Source organism: Anguilla rostrata, chromosome 11, assembly GCF_018555375.3.
Source record: "Anguilla rostrata isolate EN2019 chromosome 11, ASM1855537v3, whole genome shotgun sequence".
Classification (NCBI taxonomy): domain Eukaryota; kingdom Metazoa; phylum Chordata; class Actinopteri; order Anguilliformes; family Anguillidae; genus Anguilla; species Anguilla rostrata.
In genome coordinates, this window is record NC_057943.1 from 1,895,251 (window position 1) to 1,916,187 (window position 20,937).

Here is a 20,937-nt window from a genome sequence, read left to right on the forward strand (position 1 = left end):
GTGTGTCGTGATGCTGCGCTCAGGCTCGTACCATCTGGGCGCGCAGGTACATCTGCGCCTGACTGGCGGTGAGGGTGGGGCTGGAGGCGTTTCCCAGGAGCACGGCCTGCTGGGTAATCCCTGCGGGGGCGGAGCTAACGCTCTGAGCTCGACTGATTAGCTGAGCGGCCGCAGGAGAGGCGGCCAGATTAATCTGGGAGGAGGATGAGGATGAGGAAGAGAAGGGATGTGATCATTACCTCCTACAGGGGAGCATCACATATAAAACTACAACAAACTAATCCTCCCCTACAGGCAGCACTAACTATTAAACTGACAATCTATTCAGTACACACAGTGCATTATTATTGTGTTCATTATTTTTTAAATAACATTCATATCCACCAGGATATGTGACCCCAGTCATCGGCCTGGCTGTTTTTTTAATTATTGCAGATGTCCGACTAATGAAAGGGAAACAACAGCTGAGGATATCTGAAAAAATAAATCTACAATGCAAGAACATTTGGGAACTATATATGCATACATACACACAGAGTATTAGATTCCGTTGCATTTCACTTTGATGCTGTTATCCAGAGCACACAGGTGATTTAGCCAAGAAGCTACACAGCAGTGTAATAACATTAATAATATATAAGTATAATAACTGTGAAATAGCCTGTGAAAGAGACTCACGGTGGTTTGAGTTGTGGATCCTGTTTGTTGGGTTGAGGTCCCATTCTGGGTGGAGTTCTGCCGACCCGCTGCGAGACTGGCCTTTTTTGGGGGGGGGGGGGGGGTGAGAGGAGATTGAGCTGTCAAACGCACGGGTCATTAATCCCAGTCCCCACATAGAGGAGGCGGTCTGGTCAGAGAGGAGAACACTGGTCTTCCCTCAGAGTACACGCAAACTGACCCCCAGGGAAACAAGACAGCTCCTCCAGGATTCATTCAGCTTCTCAGAGTTAATTGAACAATTCATAAAGATAATTAAATTCTGCATAGAGTTCATTCAGTCCTGCTTAATTCAAATCCACTTGAGCTATTGATGTTTATATTTTTAATGGGAAGTATACACATTGCTGAAATCCACCAAAATGTTAAAACGTTCCAGATTTTAATGTTCCTGTACTATTTTTATATTGGAGGGAAATGCAGCTTACTTTACATAGAACCAAGATGCGCCACGAAAAAGAGAGAAACTTCATTCACTGTTTCTACGGACATGCGCGTAAAACCAACATTAAAAGTGAATCTGCATGTTTTATTCTGCATGTATGTCTTATTGTTTTCTTTTTATTCCCTGGCGCATTTTAGCTGACTGGAAGTCCGTAACTGCTGTGATCGCGTTGCGTTTCTCATGTTCTCCGGGGCACACTCTGGCGTCAGTTCGGCGCACGCGCTCAGCTCGAGTCTGTTCGCCGCGAAAGAGGAGAAGCGCGCCAAACCGCCGCTCCCCGAGGGGGTCTGGCGCGAGACTTCCATCCGCGCCGGCGGCTCCGCGGAGCTCGATCGGCGCGGGCAGCGGATGAAAGGCGCGGCCGTGTTTACGGAGAGGACGTGATTGAAGACAGGCCCGCGGGGAAGAACGGCGGCGCCTGGGCTCAACGTCGAATTCACTGAGAGACGGCAATGATGTCAGCGCCAGGAATAGCGCGCGACATTACATCACGTTTGTAGGCACAATGGTTTGTATTTATACAATTTAATTATGCGTATCATGTTTTATATATATTTGATTCTTTTGTCCTTTGGTCAAAGTTCATTCTGGTAGGTGCTTGTGCTAATTTTAGAGTTTACTTATTGTCTTATTTGTTTAATCCATGCAGTGTGGCGCAATTGATGCTTGTTGAGACAAGAAAATTAAGCGCTGCACAGGTCAGGTGTCAGACCCTTGAGAGATTCAGAGTTATAGAAAGTGCAGAAAGTCGCTGAAGAATAATGATTTCCTCTCGCATCCATCCATTCAGCCCTGCCAGCCGAGCTCAGGGTCCTCCCCACAGGCCACGCAGGGCCTGCTCTCCCTCCGTCTGTCAGACGCCCCACAGCCCTCCAGGTACTGAGGCGTTCATCACTGTCGCTGGGCAGGAAATGGGGGGGGGGGAGGTCTGGGAAATGCCTCTCCTCTGCTTTTGGGGGGGGAGAGTCTAAAGGGGTTAAACTCCAGCGGAGGAAAACATGGCAGCTGAAAGTGTAAAAAGTGTTTTTTTTCGTCTCCTGCTGTTCTGTCTTGCATGTTTAACCTATGTATAATATTTAAAAATGCTAAGGAGCGTGTTTTTTTCTTCTGTTTTTATCATTATATAATGAATTTCATCGTTAATTAATTGGCAACCTAGGGCATTTTGATAATTCAGAAAGAAGCTTTCTGCAGACCCACCGTGACAAAACATAAAATCCGTTCTTCTTCTAATTCTTCTTTCTCCAGGAAGGTTGCATGTAAAATCTTAAATCTCTCACATCTGAGGCAGGAAGAATTTAGCCCGTAAAGTTTCTGACAGGTGGGCAGAACATTATTCAGCGATTCGCTGAGCTTAAAGAGCTCGCGTTCCCGTAGGGTGGAGGTCGATAGCTCCATCAAAGATCAGAAAACGCAAAAAAAAGAAAAACTACTCCAGGAAAATGCCAGGGCAGAGAGGTGAGCAAACCCAGAAAATCCCCATTAAAGACTGAATTACAGTGAGACTGCTCTGCACACAGAGCACGTATGCGTGGAGCATGGAGCCGACATTAAAATTAATAATCAGCATCTGCATGTGTCTGAGTGCGTCTGCGTGCGTCTGCGTGTGTCTGTGTGTGTCTGTGTGTGTCTGCAGCGTCTGCGTGTGTCTGTGTGCGTCTCTGTGTGTCTGCAGTGTCTGCGTGTGTCTGTGTGTGTCTGCAGCGTCTGCATGCGTCTGCGTGTGTCTGTGTGCATCTCTGTGTTTCTGCAGCGTCTGCATGGGTCTGCGTGTGTCTGTGTGCATCTCTGTGTTTCTGCAGCGTCTGCATGGGTCTGCGTGTGTCTGTGTGTGTCTGCAGTCTGCTGTCTGCATGGTCTGCTGTGTCGGTTCTGCAGCGTCTGCAGCGTCTGCGTGTGTCTGTGTGTGTCTGCAGCGTCTGCATGGGTCTGCGTGTGTCTGTGTGTGTCTGCAGCGTCTGCATGGGTCTGCGTGTGTCTGTGTGTGTCTGCGTGTGTCTGCATGCGTCTCTGTGTGTCTGCAGAGTCTGCGTGCGTCTGCTTGGGTCTGCGTATGTCTGTGTGTGTCTGCAGCGTCTGCATGGGTCTGCATGGGTCTGCATGTGTCTGCAGCGTCTGCGTGCGTCTGCAGTGTCTGCATGTGTCTGTGTGTGTCTGCAGCGTCTGCGTGCGTCTGCAGCGTCTGTGCGTGTCTGCGTGGGTCTGTGTGCGTCTGTGTGTGTCTGCAGCGTCTGCGTGTGTCTGTGTGGGTCTGCGTATGTCTGTGTGTGTCTGCAGCGTCTGCGTGTGTCTGTGTGTGTCTGCAGCGTCTGCGTGGGTCTGCGTGCGTCTGCGCATGTCTGCGTGCGTCTGCGCTCACCTGCTGCACGGCGGCCAGGCTCTGTAGCTGTGCGCTGTTGAGCTGCTGCTGCTGCAGGGCTGCGGTCTGCAGCATGAGGTGCTGCTGCTGCGCTGCGTACATCTGCTGCAGATACTGCGCAGCCGTGCTGGGCTGCCTGTGCAGGGCCTGCTGGATCACCTGCGCACACACACACACACACACACACACATTTGTAATCCAAAAGAGGCACTGAAATCACATGCTTGTGAAACATTTTACTACAGCAGAAAGTAGTAGTGTGACTTTGGGGTCTGCCCTGTCAATCACACCAGCTCCGCCCCATAGCTGTGGATGCAGCTGAAAGGGGTGTGGTCTGACATCTGGGGTCAGCCCACTATCACACAAGCTCCGCCTGACAGCTGACTACATTCCCCCTTTCTGCCCAGGCCTGGGGGGGGGGGCTGCCCTGAACCCCCCCACTGTGCCCCCCTCTCACTGCGCACCCCCCCACCTGCATTCACCCCCAGCACACAATAGAGTCAAGAAGGCAGAGACCCCCAAACCTGCAGACTGACGCCTGTCATGAGACATTGTGATTGGATGGGGTGGGGGGGCAGAATCTAGTCAGTGATCTCTAACCTTAAAAACAGCAAGATACATTTGTGTGTGTGTGCATAATTGTGTATGTGTGCATGCACACACAAGCACACACACGCCCACACACATACACATACATTTTGGTTTGTGTTATAAACCTGCACGCAGATTGTAGAAATCAAGACTGCATAAGACCCCTATAAAAAGTGCCCTTACTCTGTCAAAAATTCCCAGTCATGTTCCACTGTCAGTCCCCCTGTGTCAGGAGTGTGTGTCAGTCCAGCCAGTAACTCAGCTACTTCCCTCTCTTATCCATTTTTACTTTTCAAACTTTTTTACAATTAACATTTTTAGGAAATACTTCAGGAATTTACAGCACAAACGTTCCTCTCAGCTGTAACTGATACTGAGATGCATTTCTGAGTGCGCTGATCTCCAGACTTACTGTAGTCTACCGCAGGTCTCTCCGCAATGAGAGCACATCCGACAGATCGAAGGGAAAGCAGACCTGAGAGGGTTGCAGGTGAAGAGGAGGAGAGCCGGTGACTCTGGACGCGGGGTGTCCCAGGACTGCCAGGCGCTCGGGGCACGGGGGGGGGGTAAGTCCGTGCGCGTGTGTCTGGTTCGCCCGCCCTCTCTCTGGGTTAGCCCACGAGCACACGCGTATTCCTCACAGCACCGGCGGCAGCCCGTTTCCTAAAAGAGCCTTCTTCCCACACCCTGCGGCTCCAGCCTCTGGCGCTGGCCACCGAATGCCGGATAGGGTGCCCTCCCCTCTCAGCCAATGGCTGCGGTCCGAGTCTGGAACGGTTCCGCTCAGGCCCCGCCCACTCCTCCTTAAAGAGGCGGGGTTTTCCGCCAGAGAGATGTCTCTATTTCTCGGTTTGACAGACGGCCTCTGTGCGGTTACCAGGCAACGGGGGTAGGAAGAAGGTTGACCTGTGACCCCCCCCACAGGGAATGAGTTGCACGGACCCCCCCAGAACCCCATCTTTCCCTGAAGTCCATCAGAGAGTCTGACATCTCCATTCTATGCCTCCCTTTGAGAATCTGCTGACTGGGAGAGAATTCCACACAGAGGACAATGCTGCCGCTCTGACGTCTGATTGACAGGTCCTTGGTTTGTCAACTGTGATGTCATCATTATGGCCACGTAATTCAAGCATGAGCAAAAACAGACCAACTATGTGTATTTACACATCTCTGGAAAACATCAAGAAACCACATGAATTTTCCAGTTTCAGAGTTTATGGTATGCGTCTGCATAAAATCTAACTTTTGATTAACTGTTGACCACATTTCATTTTAATTCCAAAGCAAAAATATTGTCATTCAGAACATTTATTTGCAGAAAATGACAACTGGTCAAAAGACTAAAGATACACAGTGTTGTTGTACATTGAAAAATGAAAACAAAACAAGCTTATACCCGCAAATAATAATAAAAATGACAATATCTTCACTTAGGAAGATTTCAACAATCACTATTTGGTGGGGTAATCCAGATTCTTCTTAAAAAAATATGGCGTGGTCTCTTAAATTTTTTCCAGAGCTGTTAATAACTAAGATCTTGGTTTGTCTTGACACCATAAGACCTGTAGGCATTATTCATCAGTGTATTAGCACATTATTATTTGCTTGTTGAACACATGCGGACGGGTTTCCTTAAAGTCCCTGGCACACATGAACGAAATCTCCTGCTGTATCTTGCAGGGTTAGTTTCCTCTTCAGCAGGGCTGGCTCACGCGACTCTGGCGGTCTGGCGGTCGGGCGACGTTGTAAAATGGCCGCCCTCTGCTCCGCTCTCTCCGAGCGATTAACGGCGGACAGGGATAAACGACTCCGGAGAGGAGAGGTCAAAGGTCAGACGTGTATTTGATGACTCAGAGAGAGGCCGGTGGAGAGTAAAGACTGTCTGTCTGGCAGAGGACTTTAGATTGCTGCCCCGTCTCAGTGTCTCAGCAGCCTAATAACTCCACTCCTGAGGGACACAGTGTCAGAGTTTTTACTCTTTAAATCTACAGCGAGTTTAAACTGGGCCATCGCATGTATCTGTGATTGCATATGGCTGGACAAGAAACATTTCTATCTCAACTATCTGCCATGAATAACTATTCATAATTTTCAGAGGTGTATTCAAATTACATTTTGCCTCTTTTATTTCCAACTGATAGAATTTCTTAAACTTCAGATGAAGAAATTAAAATTCATAATTTAATAATGAATAATTCTCGTAATTTTACTGGCACTGGACAAACTAAGATGGTGCGCACTTTTCTCAGTCTGTCTGTCGAGTAAATCTACCGCTGTCAGATTTTATGTTGATGGTCCGACTCTACAGTCCTTGTAAGTTATTCCATGCATTTATTTATAAGCTTGCGTGAACACTTCTGGTCGGACTTCTAGTTCTTTGTTCAAACTGGCCGTATAACACGCATTTCAATCTGACTTGCAGTGGCTGCAGTCTGCCAACAGATGGCAGTAGAACACTGCCTATGTTCCGTGTGCCGCGTTCAGATTAGAAATTCAAAAGTCAAGCGTTCTTAGGGTCTGCATGGCATCAATTTGCCATCCTTTTAATTCAATCTCTGCAGTTTTATTTTTTTTAAAAGGCAGCTGGTGATGTTTTTGTTTTGTTTCTGTCTTTTTTTAAATGCAGCTCAAGTGAAGCTAAGCTGGCTAGCTCTGCCATGCACCCTGCCTCTAATGAATGACTGAAGCTAAGGAGGGATGGGTTTGATCAGGCCATGGATACTCAAGTCTGGCCCTTAAGGTAAGTGGTACCGCAGGTGTTCTCTTCCGCCTAATGGTCCAATGACCAATAATGTCCCTGATTGGCCACAGAATTACCCTTACGGGGTGGGTCAGGTTTAAATCAGATTAGAGGGCAGGAATGAAAACCAGCAGTGCTACTGGCCCCCGAGGGCCAGATTGGAGAATCCCTGCATTAGTACTTAGATGGGAGACCTCCTGGGAAAACAAAGTTTTAAGCAACTTGTGGTGGTGTTGGTAGGCCAGTAGGGGGCACTCTTTACTCCAGACCACTGGTATTTAATCTTGGTCCTGGTCACTCACTGTGTATGCTGGGTTTGTTCCAACCACAAAGTGCATTCTCCCAGAATTTTAAACAAGCAGTTAATTTTTCTTAATTGGGTGCCTTTTTTTGTTTAGAGGGATTGTTTACTGAGAATGTAACCGTGACGACTCGGTGTCCTTGCAATAACACTTTTATTTAGTGTTTTAGTGCCACTACAACTGTGCTTTTTTCATTCTCATATATCGTTGAATAATTTCTAGGAATATTCAAATCTGCTTATTATTCTGTAAATTTGGTAAGAGATACGGGAAGACCAGTCAGGATTAGGAAAGTGAATGACGTGCTGTCAAAAGTTCTGTGTTGTGTCTTGGCAGAAATAGAATTGTCCAGTAGATGGCGCAAAAAACTAAACAAAAAAAAAATAAATGAAACCCAGTGGCCTTTTGTCTGACACAAATTACTGATTAATCTTATCAGGGAAGATGTATGACTAATTCAGCCTTGCAACAAATAAAATTATATGAACTGCCTACAGGGAGAATATTGCCGAATATTAAACGATATTGACGTTGACAAGACATTTAAAATCTTTTTTTATAATGAAACCGAAAAGTCCTCCTGTGGCGCAGGATCAGCCTGTGACATTGGTTCTGCTGGATCTGCAGGTAATCATGAGACATAGCTCACCTGAGCCTTAGCCCTGCCAGTTTTGTTTAGCTTATTTACGGAGAGAGGACTGCCCTGCGATAGATTGGTGGCCTGTCCAGGCTGTATTCCTGCCTCTCGCCCAATGCATGCTGGGATAGGCTCCAGCATCCCCCGTGACCTTGCCCAGGATAAGCGGGTATAGATAATGGATGGACCCTGCCCAGGATAAGCGGGTATAGATAATGGATGGACCCTGCCATTGGAAATTTGTTCGCACTGAATGTTGTAAATGAAAGAATGTGATGCGTCTGACCAACATTTAACTGGAACGTCTCAGTTCATGAAGCTGCATCAGTGGAAAGACGTGTTTGTGATAAGTTCCCATAAAAACCTGTTTTTGATGAGTCCCCATAAACATCTGTTTGTGTTCAGTCCCCATAAACACCTGTTTGTGGTCAGATCCCATAAAGACCTGTTTGTGAACAGTCCTCATAAAAACATGTTTGTGGTCAGTCCTCATAAACTCCTGTTAGTGATTAGTCCCTATAAACCTGTTTGTGATCAGTCCCCAAAAGACCGGTTTGGTAATAGTCCCCATAATTACCTGTTTGGTAATAGTCCCTATAAAGACCTGTTTGGTAATAGTCCCCATGAAGACCGGTTTGGTAATAGTCCCCATAATGACCTGTTGGGTAATAGTCCCCATAAAGACCTGTTTGGTAATAGTCCCCATAAAGACCTGTTTGGTAATAGTCCCCAAAAGACCGGTTTGGTAATAGTCCCCATAATTACCTGTTTGGTAATAGTCCCCATAAAGACCTGTTTGGTAATAGTCCCCAAAAGACCGGTTTGGTAATAGTCCCCATAATTACCTGTTTGGTAATAGTCCCTATAATGACCTGTTTGGTAATAGTCCCCATGAAGACCTGTTTGGTAATAGTCCCCATAAAGACCTGTTTGGTAATAGTCCCCATAAAGACCTGTTTGTAATAGTCCCTATAAAGACCTGTTTGGTAATAGTCCCCATAAAGACCTGTTTGGTAATAGTCCCCATAAAGACCTGTTTGGTAATAGTCCCCATAAAGACCTGTTTGGTAATAGTCCCCATAAAGACCTGTTTGGTAATAGTCCCCATACAGACCTGTTTGTTAATAGTCCCCATAAAGACCTGTTTGGTAATAGTCCCCATACAGACCTGTTTGGTAATAGTCCCCATAAAGACCTGTTTGGTAATAGTCCCAATAAAGACCTGTTTGGTAATAGTCCCCATACAGACCTGTTTGGTAATAGTCCCCATACAGACCTGTTTGGTAATAGTCCCCATAATGACCGGTTTGGTAATAGTCCCCATAATGACCTGTTTGGTAATAGTCCCCATAAAGACCTGTTTGGTAATAGTCCCCATAAAGACCTGTTTGGTAATAGTCCCCATAAAGACCTGTTTGGTAATAGTCCCCATAAAGACCTGTTTGGTAATAGTCCCCATAAAGACCGGTTTGGTAATAGTCCCCATACAGACCTGTTTGGTAATAGTCCCCATACAGACCTGTTTGGTAATAGTCCCCATAAAGACCTGTTTGGTAATAGTCCCCATAAAGACCGGTTTGGTAATAGTCCCCATAAAGACCGGTTTGGTAATAGTCCCCATAAAGACCGGTTTGGTAATAGTCCCCATAAAGACCGGTTTGGTAATAGTCCCCATACAGACCTGTTTGGTAATAGTCCCTATAAAGACCTGTTTGGTAATAGTCGCCATAAAGACCGGTTTGGTAATAGTCCCTATAAAGACCTGTTTGGTAACAGTCCCCATACAGACCTGTTTGGTAATAGTCCCTATAAAGACCTGTTTATGATCAGTCCCCATAAAGACCTGTTTGGTAATAGTCCCCATAAAGACCGGTTTGGTAAAAGTCCTCATAAATGCCAGTGCACCAGTCGGCCATTAACCTCCCCATCTGGGGCCTTCAAAGGAGTGACGATGGTTTTGGGGGCACAGCTGTGATTTTGAGGGGGCAGTTGAGGGGTCCTGCTGTAAGTTTTGGGGCCCACTGCTCATTTCTGATGTGAGTACCGTACCTGTACAGTCTGTCGATCGGGGATCCCGCTGTAGACAGATATCTGGGGTACGGTGGGCCTGCCGTTGCTGGTGCTGGTGCTGGTGTTGGGGTTGGGGATGGTGTTGGTGCTGGTGCTGGTGCTGGTGTTGGGGTTGGGGATGGTGTTGGTGCTGGTGTTGGGGTTGGGGTTGGTGTTACCGGAACCCATACTGCTCACTCCACAGGACGCTGAGCTCTGCTCGTTCTCCATAGCGCCCCTATATGGGCGGGATGCTCCCGAAAAAACCTGTGGGGGAGAAGAGAGTTGGGTCAAAACTGTCCAAAAGCCTTCCTGGGACCTGCCCCAGCACAGAATGCCAGGATGTCCTCAGAGAATGCACTGGGGCGCACAGGTGGGATGGGCTTCCTGTGCAGGTACGAAAACAGGCGTTTAGCAGCCTAATTAGGAATCCATTAATCCATCCATCCATCCATCCATCCATTATCTGTACCCGCTTATTCTTGGGTAGGGTCGCAGGGGGGTGCTGGAGCCTATCCCAGCGTGCATTGGGGCGAGAGGCAGGAATACACCCTGGACAGGTCACCAACCTATCGTGGGGCACACACACCATTTACTCACCATTCACTCACTCACTCATCCTCTTAATTCAGCTCAGTCTTTAATTTAATCTGTTAAAAAAATGTGTTGCTTCTCTTTGTGTAATTTATTACAACAGAACTACAAGCACAATGGGCCTTTTATCCACCGTAGCATGCATAGCTGTTTCTGAAATAATGTGGCTTTAGAGGGTGACTAATCCCTTTAAACATGAAAAGAACTTAACTAAGAAAAATTAACAGCTAGTTAAAATTCTGGGACAGAAATTCTGGACACCTGGACGGCCATTTTGAGTCGGTCCTGTGGGGCCCGTCAGGTCTCTTGTGTCTTTTGTGGGTCCTCAGGGTCCTCTATTGTATGAATTTTTGTGTGTCGTTTTCCTCCCTTTCCATTTCTGGGGGGTCATGGTGATTAATTCAGGGGGTTCCCAGCACCCGATTCTCCATGACCAGAGCCCTCCCACCTCCTGACCCTTGACCCCTGACCTCTCTCCCGCCATCTCACAGACCCGCCTCGGGCGGTGAAAGGACACAGACTCGGGTTGCTAACAAATTGCCGTTCGGCGAAACCCAATACAAATTGATCTGTGGGGTCTGAGGCCCAGGGCCGTCGCTTTCGCAATAAAACAGAAAAGAGAAACGCAGAGACGACAAGCGCTACACCAGCGAGCCGCGTTCATCAGCCCTGAAAACCACCGTGGGCTTCTCCCCCCATGACCGCACACCGTGGGCTTCTCCCCCCCTGAAACAGGGCCCTGGGTGTCCCAAGTTTCAGCGCGCTCCTTCAAAGGCCGAAGGATCAGACCGATCAGAGGAGACAGACTGAGCACCAGACGTGGGGACAGACTGAGCACCAGGCGGGGGGACAGACTGAGCACCAGGCGTGGGGACAGACTGAGCACCAGGCGGGGGACAGACTGAGCACCAGGCGGGGGACAGACTGAGCACCAGGCGTGGGGACAGACTGAGCACCAGGCGGGGGACAGACTGAGCACCAGGCGGGGGACAGACTGAGCACCAGGCGGGGGACAGACTGAGCACCAGGCGGGGGGACAGACAGAGCACCAGGCGTGGGACAGACTGAGCACCAGGCGGGGGGACAGACTGAGCACCAGGCGTGGGGACAGACTGAGCACCAGGCGGGGGGACAGACTGAGCACCAGGCGTGGGGACAGACTGAGCACCAGGCGGGGGGACAGACTGAGCACCAGGCGGGGGGACAGACTGAGCACCAGGCGTGGGGACAGACTGAGCACCAGGCGGGGGGACAGACTGAGCACCAGGCGTGGGGACAGACTGAGCACCAGGCGGGGGGACAGACTGAGCACCAGGCGTGGGGACAGACTGAGCACCAGGCGGGGGGACGTGAAGCATTTTTAAACAAACTGAAGCCTCTCTTCCTTCCTGTTTGCCATGGAAACGCATTCCCTCGTTTGAGAGGCGGGGACGGCGGGCCGCACTGTTCCGTCTGGTTATGGGATGGCGGGACGTATCAGCGCTAAGAGCCTTCGGTCATCTTTAGGGTTCGCTTCACAAATAATCACAATGGCCCCAGATTCCGTCTGCCATGTTATGCTGTACTGTACGCCATATTGCACATCTATTATTTAAGACTGCGGTTATTTTTTAAGATGTGACTTAAGGCCAAAGAAGTAGGTAAGTTATGCTGACATTGAGAGAGGTGAGCTTATTAAAATGTCCTTGAAAAATAAGGGTGTAGCGTGTCATGCCGTACTGAACAAAAGGCACATGTATAGGGTCTACCTGTGCTGTACAAAAGCCGTTTGCAGGGGCCCTGGGTGTCCTCATTATAACCTTCAATTTAAGCAAATTCTGACATCGGTTGGGGGTCGCAGAGTCTGCACCTGTGTCCGTATTCAGGTGTTTAGAAAAGCTTGATTTTCCAGCCTAAATGTACACCAGCCTCTGAACTTCCGGGTTTTGCCACGCCCACTTCTGTGATTCTGTTGTTTCATTGGCTGAGTGATAGTTAGTGATAAACCCCTAGCTTGCACCCACTTGCCCAATCAAATCACACTCACCGTAGCACTGAATGCTTTTCTAGACGTGGCACTGCCCCCCCCCCCACAGGCCTGCAGTTTCTGTTGTTATTTCTGCGTTTCAGCACTTAATGCTTAGTTTAAGGCGCTGACTGTTCAAACACACCATGTTTCTGAGGCCTAATTGGCCACTGATTGGAAAAAGGGACCCGTAAGAAACCCACAAAGACACACACCTGACCTGCGCAGCGCTCCAGAGCTCAGTGCTGCTCAGACCATGCTGGTCTGGGTCCTGCTGAGGTTATACAGGCCAGCCCCCCCCCCCCCCAAACCCCCCCCCCCCACCCCCTACCCGAGGCAGCTTGCACTTTGACAGGAAGTGTTTCCGAGTCCCGGCCAAGCTGACTCGGCACTCTGTGATGCCGTCACAACAACAACAGCAGCAGTGTGAACAGGAGCAAATGGGGCGGAAGGTGTGGAGGTCTGTTATTTCTGTTATTTCTGTTATTTCTGTGACCTGCTTTCCTGCAGCAAACACAGAATGGGCTGACCAGGGACCCGTTTCACAAAGCAGTCAGCCAGACAACTGTGCTGAGTAAAACCCGCAACCCTCCTAAATCTGGGACATGGACTGATGTAAAAAGAGCTGTTCTGGGTTCTCAGTAATCCTGCTTAATGAAACCCCCCCCCCCCCCACGATCTGACAGTCTGTGAATCGGTTTGGAGAGTTAAAGCAGGAAAGCACTCAAACATCAGCAGCTGAGGTCACTGAATTGCATCCTCACCAGATTTGCCATCTGAGGCCGGTATTCAGTCAACATTCATCATTACCTTAAAAGTAAACGCACGTGTTACGCTTTTTTCACAAACTCAGTCTGGCAAGTTAACTGATAGTCAAAGGTGAGGAGAACTGTTGACTGAATCCCTGCTGAGCTGCTTCTGCTAGGCTAACGTTCGCTCGCAGTCTGGCTCCCGTGGCAGTGAACTGCAGTTACAGCAAGTTTTTAAAAAATAGAATCACACACGAGGACTCTGTGTCAGCTCTGCTGTGATGTGTGATGTAAACGAGTGGGCTGTCATGTGTGGCTACCTGTTGTTTAATTGCTCACAGCTAGGAGAAGGAACCTCTGTGGTTCATGAGAAAGCCTCCATTGATAAAAAAAACTCTTCTCTGTGGCTTCATCATGTCTCTGCTGTACGCTCTGGACCGCGCCCAGGCGGACATTTTCCTAAAGCACACAGATTAAAAGCGCCCTGACAGGCAGATGCCAAAGGGATCCGGACCCAGTGCTCGGATTTCCATCTTAACCCTTTGAAGAGCAGGGTTTTTGGAATGTTTTTTTTTTTTTCAAAAATTCTAAGTCAGTGTTCTAGAACTCTTTCAGCTTTCAGCTGCCAGTAATGATTGTGACATCAGCGTTAGAGTGTTCAGTTAAGAACACTCTGATCTCACGCTTGTGATGTCACACCCAGCTCACTGGGGGAGAAATGAATGCGAGTGGACTGAGCGCGCGGTGCTAGCCTAGCGCACAGCTGGGACAGTGTGGACGAGCATGAACTCTGCGCTGCGTGATTCTCTATTGGACTCAATCCGGCCCAATCAGGCTCATCAGGCTCAATCAGAAGCTCCAGCCTGTGCCCGTTTCTGCATGCGCTACGTACTGCAGGAGCTAAGCTGATGGCAAATTGCCTGGAAAATTTCTGTCCCACCTGGACGGGGGTCCATCAGTGTCCTCAGAACCCACCCCTTCGGACCCCCTTCCGAAAACCAGTGCCTGACCCTGGTGTGTACAAATGGCACAACAGCGCAGGAATTACAGTAGATAAACTTTCTGAGTCCCGTACTGGGACCCCTTGTGCCCCAGGCCTCCCCCCCCCCCCCCCCCCCCCGCGTGCGTTTACAGCTGCCGCGTCCATCTCGTGCCCTGCCAGAAGGTTTCGAGAGCTCGGGGGTCACATGACTGATGTGGAGCGTGTCCCCCCTTGCTCTCCTTTAATCTGCAGGGGCAGCACGCCCCAAATCTGGCCGACGGCCGCGCGCGATTACACGTCAGCATGTTTGTGTCACGGCTCTCGTGATGATATCAGGAACTATAATATAGTTTAGAGGAATAACATGTCCTACATTTTCCCATAAAAACCAAAGAGGGGGTCCACCAATCACAGAGTATGTTGGGAACAGCAAACGGAACAACCCAGGCGGTGATTGGTGGATACCTTCTGGCTGTACTTATCTTCGGAGATAAAAGGATACATGGCAGTATAACCAGAAAGTGTCCACCAATCATTGCTGGTGTTGTTCAGCTTATTGTTACCATTGTAGTCCGTGATTGGTGGAGCTTCTCTCTGGTTTCTGTGCTAGAGGGAAGACATGTCATTCCTGTCCTTGTTTTATGACCCTAGCTGTGAAGAGGGGTGCATTCTGCAGCAGAGTGAAGTCACAGGGGGATTGTGTATCTTTGACAGATCACAGGATTCCTGCAGGTCCAAGGTGTGCTGCATGGCATTGTTCTTTTTAAGGTTTTTAAAACAAGAAGCGCCAGAGTGTGATTTCAGGATTCAAGATACCTGAACTCGAAAATACATTCTGTGGTTTTCACCCCCAAACTCACCAAAGGAACAACCTATACTCTCTGCTGTTAAGGGTTATGTTTTTATTTCAGCTCTACTCCTTACAAGGAAGTTTTTCCCATTTTTAGTGCATGGAAGTTAATCAGAACAACAAAAATAAGACCACACAGGCCAGAAAACAGCTAAAAATCTAAGACTAATTAATTTACCAAAACACCAAAAAGTTTCTTTCTTAACACACTAGCTCCAAACCCTTGGAGTTTCATAGCAGACATTTAATACACTTGATCCTTTGACCAACACATTCTCTTATTAATAAAGGGAAAACAAACCAGATATTGAAGATAAATTACACATGGTAAATATACCTGTATATGACAATAATACACATTATGACAACATGCAGAGCGCTGACTATTTCTGTCCGACAAATAGCACATTCCAGCCATAATGCCCACTACCGCACTATTACAACCATAGTAGCATAACTCAGGACAGAACCGCTTGTTGACTAACACCATTAGTTGCATTCAACGACAGAACACGCTGACATCACAGAACACGCCGACATCAAAGAACATGCTGACATCACAGAACACGCTGACATCACAGTCCTTCTGTCCCACAGTACTCAAAGCTCAGGCAGGGCCCTTTAAATGACCACATGGCACGCTTAGCACATTGAACAAGCATGTCACATCTAGCTGTCATTTCAAAATGGACACTTCAGTTCCGTCATGTGTTCACTCGTGTGTTGCACTGTGAAGATGCAATGTCACTTATCAGCTTCAATCTGTCCAGGGACTATGGATAAAAATGAATGTGAATGTGAAACGCAATGACTGAAATGATCAGCATGTACTTTCCCTGTAAAATAGATTTCATAAATGAATGAACACACATAAATAAATAAATAAATGGGTGGCGTGTACTCACTGAGGCTCGACCGAGGCCTGTTCTGTCCTCTGACCGTGTGCGGATGTCTCTCCTCTCTCTCTCTCTCTCTATCTCCCCCTCTTTCTCTCTCTCTCTATCTCTCCCTCTCTCTCTCTATCTCTCCCTCTCTCTCTCTCTCTCTCTCTCCCTCTCCCTCTCTCTTGCAGGAAACGCACGCCGTAATGTTCGAGGTCCCGGAGAAAAACGCCTCTCCTCGTCCTACTCCTGGGGCTTTGACTCCGCCCACTACAAAAGACCAGGGGGCAGTGGTGCTCGTTAAATAAACACACTTCAAAGGATCCCCTCACCCCCCCCCCATCCCCTTCAGATACTTCCTCAGAGTGGGGGGGGGGGGCTAGCCCAAACTGCCTTGATCCACCCGTCATCTCAGCTGCAACACCAAAAGACCTGCCAAATGGGGCTCTGCTGAGAATCAACTGATGTGTGAGGGAGGCGTACACCTGCCACATAGTGTCCTGAACACACAAATTGGACCTGAATACACTGAAGCACACACTTCCATCTCCCCCTTTCTCTCTCTGTCTCTTTCTCCCTGTCTTTCTCTCTCTCCCCCTCTCTGTCTCTCCCACTCCCTCTTCCTCTCCCTTGCTCTTCTCTCTCTCACCCTCCCTTATTCTCTCTCAATCCCCTCTCTCTCTGTCTCTCCTTTTCCCTCTCTTTCTCTCTCTCACTCCCTTTCTTTCCCTATCCCTCTCTCTTTACCCGTTTTTCTCTTTGCTTTCCTGTTTCTCCATCTCTTTCTCCCTCACTTTCCCTCTCTGTCTCTCTTTCTCTCCCTTTACTGTTCTTCTCATTTCTCTTTTCTCTCCAGATCTTCTCTCCATTTTTTCTGAGAAACCCCCCCCAGCCCCCCCCCCGCTCACCGTCTGGAGCCACACACTGCCGGTGTGCATTATCTCACTCAATTGGCCACTTCCTGTCTGTCAGGCACCGCCCTGCTGCAGTTCAACCACCCACAAAGCCTGCTGCCCCCCCACCCAACCCCCCCACCCCACTCCCAGCTCCAACCGCACATCTCTATCCACTACAGACATTACACACACCTCAGGTTGAAAAAAGAGGTGTGTACTTGATTGGACCTCCGAGAACCATGTGACATGCAAGCGTCCCAGAAAATGTGTTGATGAAGTGAAACCTTACCCAACCAAAGCAAACCTAATACTATGGTGTGTATTCACTTAAGGGGCAGACCATCCATTTACGCAGATCAGTGTTTACTGAGGCAGTTCAGGATAAGTGCCTGGCTTAACGGGACACACCAGTGCTGACCACACACATAGCTCCTCTCCTGTTCCACACACATAGCTGTGCTCCTCTCTCCTGTTCCACACACACAGCTGTGCTCCTCTCTCCTGTTCCACACACACAGCTCCTCTCTCCTGTTCCACACACATAGCTGTGCTCCTCTCTCCTGTTCCACACACATAGCTCCTCTCTCCTGTTCCACACACACAGTTGTGCTCCTCTCTCCTGTTCCACACACACAGCTGTGCTCCTCTCCTGTTCCACACACACAGCTCCTCTGTCCTGTTCCACACACACAGCTCCTCTCTCCTGTTCCACACACACAGCTCCTCTGTCCTGTTCCACACACACAGCTCCTCTCTCCTGTTCCACACACATAGCTGTGCTCTCTCCTGTTCCACACACATAGCTGTGCACCTCTCTCCTGTTCCACACACATAGCTGTGCACCTCTCTCCTGTTCCACACACATAGCTGTGCTCCTCTCTTCTGTTCCACACACATAGCTGTGCTCCTCTCTCCTGTTCCACACACATAGCTGTGCTCCTCTCTCCTGTTCCACATACATAGCTGTGCTCCTCTCTCCTGTTCCACACACGTAGCTGTGCTCCTCTTTCCTGTTCCACACACATAGCTGTGCCCCTCTCTCCTGTTCCACACACATAGCTCCTCTCTTCTCTCCTGTTCCACACACATAGCTACGCTCCTCTCTGGTGTGTGAGTCTGTGCAATTGCTTCAGCCTATCACCTCTCTGCAGGAGGGTGTATAGCCATCACAGCTTACTTACAGTACATTACAATTACCATAATTATTATCTGCAACAAATATATTTTTGCAGTAACCTTGTTGTTATTCTCTCCCTGATTTGGAACGCTCTATCATAATTGTAGACCATTTTCATACCCGCAGAAGTGTCTGTGCACAGTGGAGGGCAGCCGTTGTGTGTACGTGCTCTGAGACGCGATTGGCTAGCCCCTGGCTCTCTACACTGCAGGAGCTCAGATGCAAACAGGCTGCAGGTACCTGACCGACCAGAGGTGTCGCTATTGAGCACTGAGGCAAGGAACCAGCATGCCTACTGAAACCCGCCCTCCCGAAGCAGCCCTTTCATTGCATTAATGTAGCAGTCTCTTATCCAGAGTGATTTACAGTGACACAGAAGGTCCCACCTGAGTTATGTGAGCCCCACAGAGCCATACCTGACTAACAATGTTCCCAAATCAGCCTGTGCATGGGAAACATCACTAAACCACTGACCGTAAGTTTATTTATGCCAATCTTCAACCATGGTACAAAGCATGAATTCATGTAGCTAACATCCACATAAAGCATTAGAGCTTATTTTAAAACGTACCTAAAGTAAATACAAGGTGAATTCTTGAATTCCATCTGAAGATGGTTCAAAGAATACCTTTTTTGCTATAATTCATAACAATATGGATCAATTTTTTCATGTTGTATTGATTGGATTGGATTGTTGTCCTTTCTACCAATACATCAACCCAGATCAGTTTATTGTTACACCCCCACTGTTTTCCTGGTCTGTGCTGATCATGCAGGTCTTGACTGGGCCCCTGATTCTGTGTGTGTGGTGCTGGGAAAATTCAGGCAGAAATCAGTGAAGACTGAGCGGGCACCTGAAACATGGACTGCATGTTCAAGATTGTTGGTTCAAGTGAGGTACTTGAATCTGAATCACTTCACTAAATGCCTGCCTGTATAAATAGATTAAGAATTTTAAGTACTCTCGATAAGTGTGGAAGCCAAAGGGTGAAACTGTGAAGTAAGTACTTTTAAAGTTGGCATAGTTCTAGTTCAAGAAAGCTTAAGTACGCTATTTTTTCCTCATGGTTCTGGAGGTTGAGAGGATGCCGCAGCGGAAATGAAACGAAGCTGAAGAAAAGGAGTCACTGCGGTGATGTACACGCATACGCAGCTTCGCATTCAGACACGCAGGTTATGGGCTAAAAATAGCACCCAATTAAAACAGCAAGCAGCCATTTCCTTCACTGAGCTCTCGTTGATTTCTCCCCTCTAATTAGCCAGCCCAGCATCTCCAGCAGGAGCCACAGACCCCTCTGCGCTCTCAGTGATGCTACAGCTGCAGCAGGAGCCACAGACCTCTCTGCGCTCTCAGTGATGCTACAGCTGCAGCAGGAGCCACAGACCTCTCTGCGCTCTCAGTGATGCTACAGCTGCAGCAGGAGCCACAGACCCCGCGCTCTCAGTGATGCTACAGCTGCAGCAGGAGCCACAGACCTCTCTGCGCTCTCAGTGATGCTACAGCTGCAGCAGGAGCCACAGACCCCGCGCTCTCAGTGATGCTACAGCTGCAGCAGGAGCCACAGACCCCACGCTCTCAGTGATGCTACAGCTGCAGCAGGAGCCACAGACCCCGCGCTCTCAGTGATGCTACAGCTGCAGCAGGAGCCACAGACCCCGCGCTCTCAGTGATGCTACAGCTGCAGCAGGAGCCACAGACCCCGCGCTCTCAGTGATGCTACAGCTGCAGCAGGAGCCACAGACCTCTCTGCGCTCTCAGTGATGCTACAGCTGCAGCAGGAGCCACAGACCTCTCTGCGCTCTCAGTGATGCTACATCTCCAGCAGGAGCCACAGACCCCATGCTCTCAGTGATGCTACAGTTCCTTTCACTGTGTTGCCGTTGCGTTTGTCAGTGCGTTTTCCGTGGCCTGAACCCAGCTTTAACCCACAACTCCTAAAAGACCCTTTGGTCGATCTAGATTAGAATAGAGTAGAAAAGCGTAGAAATACTTATCTATTAAACATATTTATTATCATTTTTTTATTTCTGGTTTATTTAACTAGAGTAGTCGCACTGAGATCGACATCTCAGATTCCCACAATGAGTCCTGGAGCCTGCTTGTGTTTGGACATACACTATATACATTTATTTAATTCCTAACTCATTATTGCTCTCTAACCTCAGACATTTCCCCCTGTACCAGCCACCGGGAGGAAGTGTTTTGCCATTTCGCTGATAAATCATCTAAAACTGGCTTATCACAGGTAGATATAGTTCAGGCACCCACACAATGTGCCTCAAAGAAGTGTCACAAAAGTCAAGTATAAATGATATATTTTCTCCTTGAAAATGTAGGCCTTAATTTTTCATTTTTATCTTATCAGAGGAGATTTCTGACAGCCACTGACTTCCTCCATCAGTCACAGAGGCACATGGACTGCATTTATATAGCGCTTTTATCCAAAGCGCTTTACAATTGATGCCTCTCATCCACCAGAGCAGTTAGGGGTTAGGTGTCTTGCTCAGGGACACTTCGACACGCCCAGTGCGGGGGATCGAACCGGCAACCCTCCGACTGCCGGACAACCGCTCTTACCTCCTGAGCTATGTCGGCCCCCCAAGGCCTGTCAGCCATCCCATAATACCCCTGAAACCTGCCATGAGCCCTGCATGCTGTTCAGCATGAGGTCACATGGGCCGATACCGATCACCGATTTGCCAGAAAAAGTCAGCAGCTCACATGAATCTGTATGCAGGTGTCCTAGGCCTGTAATAAGCTTCATATGAGAATACTGGGGGGTGACATGCCCCCCCCCCCCCCGGCCCCCAAACCGAAGCGTGTGCTTACAGGTGACATCATCAGGCCCTGAATGCGTGACAGCAGTGAGGTTATCTCATGATTACGGAGATATGAGATCCGACTGGGACTTTTCTGTGGTGGGAAACGGCCTGAGAGACGCTGACAGCCTGACAGGCAGCTG

The 20,937-nt window shown here is 48.6% G+C and overlaps 1 protein-coding gene across 1 annotated transcript in view; it reads right to left on the reverse strand.

Annotated features, from left to right (window-relative positions):
• The window catches only part of LOC135235041 (polyhomeotic-like protein 2), a 47,293-nt gene that overhangs the window by 9,391 nt on the left and 16,965 nt on the right, over nucleotides 1-20,937 (reverse strand). The window contains exons 2-5 of the mRNA XM_064300240.1: nucleotides 9,841-10,107; nucleotides 3,522-3,680; nucleotides 679-759; nucleotides 32-193 (exon numbers count right to left, since the gene is read on the reverse strand). Of these exons, the coding sequence (XP_064156310.1) occupies nucleotides 32-193; nucleotides 679-759; nucleotides 3,522-3,680; nucleotides 9,841-10,071 (633 nt within the window). The 5' untranslated portion in view covers nucleotides 10,072-10,107. The remainder of the gene's footprint in view (nucleotides 1-31; nucleotides 194-678; nucleotides 760-3,521; nucleotides 3,681-9,840; nucleotides 10,108-20,937) is intronic.